This window comes from Echinops telfairi, unplaced genomic scaffold (genome assembly GCF_000313985.2).
Source record: "Echinops telfairi isolate 266 unplaced genomic scaffold, ASM31398v2 ScPeMD7_2;HRSCAF=8, whole genome shotgun sequence".
Lineage (NCBI taxonomy): Eukaryota > Metazoa > Chordata > Mammalia > Afrosoricida > Tenrecidae > Echinops > Echinops telfairi.
This window is the reverse complement of record NW_022103898.1, coordinates 20,058,710-20,060,470: the sequence shown is the minus strand read 5'-3', so window position 1 is coordinate 20,060,470 and position 1,761 is coordinate 20,058,710. Positions and strand designations below refer to the sequence as shown.

Below are 1,761 nucleotides of genomic sequence, written 5' to 3'. Positions count from 1 at the left end.
ACCACCTCCTACATAGCCAGGTCTGCTCCATGCTGAAGGGGCTGGAAGAGACTCCAGCGTCTGCCGACAGCAGCTGGGGAGACTCTGAGCTGCATTTCCAGATGAGGAACAGGCCGAACTCGCTGCCTTCAATTGCCTTCTGACTTACTGTGGCCTCTAGGACAGGGCAGGCCTGCCCCTGTGGGTTTCCCAGCCTCAGACTCTGTATAGGAGCAGAAAGCCTCATCTTTCTCCCTTGGAGTAGTTGGTGGTTTCAAACTGCTGACCTTTTGGTTAACAGCCCAAAGCAGAACCCAGTATGATTATGCAAATACAGAGTAAGCCTGAAATTTTTGTTTATTTTATGCGGGGAGTGGGGTAACTAACACAAACCAGTGGTTTTTCTTATTGTTCTGATGCACCTTTCTTGTTTGGCTTTAGGCTTTGGGCGCTGCCTTGTGTATAAGAATGCTAAATGTACTCTGAAACGCTACACCAATCAAACGTTTGATAAAGTGATGGGGCCCATGCTGGATGCCGCTACAAGGAAACCCATCTGGCGACATGAAATTTTAGATGCAGATGGCATTTGTTCTCCAGGTGAGAAAACCTTTCTTCTCGTCCCTCTCCCAAAAGAAATCTATTTATTATGGTTATAAAGTTTGCCAAATATTCAGAAATATTGCAGGATGGTAGAGAAAATAGCCTACATACTACCACTAACCTAATTGAGCCAGGGTGGTCATTTTTATAGAATTTCTTTCCACTCTGTTTTTATATGCAAGTGTTTTTTTACATAGCATACTCTATATTCTACTTATAAAATTAGAACCATGTGGAAAAAATCACTTTAAAGGCTATATTTAGAAAAGTGTGCTCTAGCGGCTACCCCGGTCCTATATCATATGCGCATTTAGCTTAAAACTGACCGTAGAATCTTCTCTCCCCAAAATGTGACTCTATTGTAATTTCAAACGTGTAAAGAAATGTGTTGCTGCTGCCCTCAGTACCTCCTGACCAAGGATCACACTAATGTCAAATGACAACCAGGTTATGAAACCAGATTGGGAGCTCTGAGGCCAATTGATAGCAGGAGGTGTGACCTAGTGGAGAAGGTCAGGTTAGCCTTTCCCAACCTTACAGGCTCAGAGGAGCTGACCGACGGAAAGGGGGAGGAATGTGTTCTGAGCAGGGAAAGCGGTGTGTGATCACTAAAGGCCCTGCGAGACGGCCAGCACAGCTGAAAGGAAGCGCACAGGAGAACATGGTGAAGGCGCTCAGAAAGAGACAGAGGTAGGACCCAGACCAGGCCAAGCCTCGCAACCACATTTGTCTTGTCCTGTGATTCTAAAAGCAGCAGGAAGCCACTGAGGAACTTTAAGTAGATGGGTGTGATGTGATCCCATACACGTTTGAAATAGTCTGTCTACACAGTGTGTGTGTGGGTTAGGAGGGGGCTGGAATAGATCCACTGCCATGGAACTGAGGGAGACAAAGTAGAGGAGAGCACTGCTGCTGAGAGCTACTACAGACTTCTGGGAAGGCGCCCTAGGAGGGGGCTCGGGAGCTGTGGCAAAGGTGGCAGAACTAGCTGGCATGGGAGGAGCTCGGGAGGGTCCCTCGTGGTAAGTGCTGTGTCAGCAGCGGCACCAAGAGGCACATAGGACACAACCCCCTCTTCCTCTCTGCCTTTGTTTCTGGCAGAATTTGCCTTGCCTTTAACCAGGCTCAGTGTGGCTTGGAGAATCAGCTTTGTGACAGGGCTACAGGGCTTGGTCTCCC

At 47.8% G+C, this 1,761-nt stretch overlaps 1 protein-coding gene across 1 annotated transcript in view; it reads left to right on the top strand.

The window, feature by feature from the left end:
• POLR3B (RNA polymerase III subunit B) overlaps positions 1-1,761 on the top strand; it is a 140,289-nt gene that overhangs the window by 100,685 nt on the left and 37,843 nt on the right. The window contains exon 21 of the mRNA XM_004700331.2: positions 421-579. Within this exon, the coding sequence (XP_004700388.1) occupies positions 421-579 (159 nt within the window). The remainder of the gene's footprint in view (positions 1-420; positions 580-1,761) is intronic.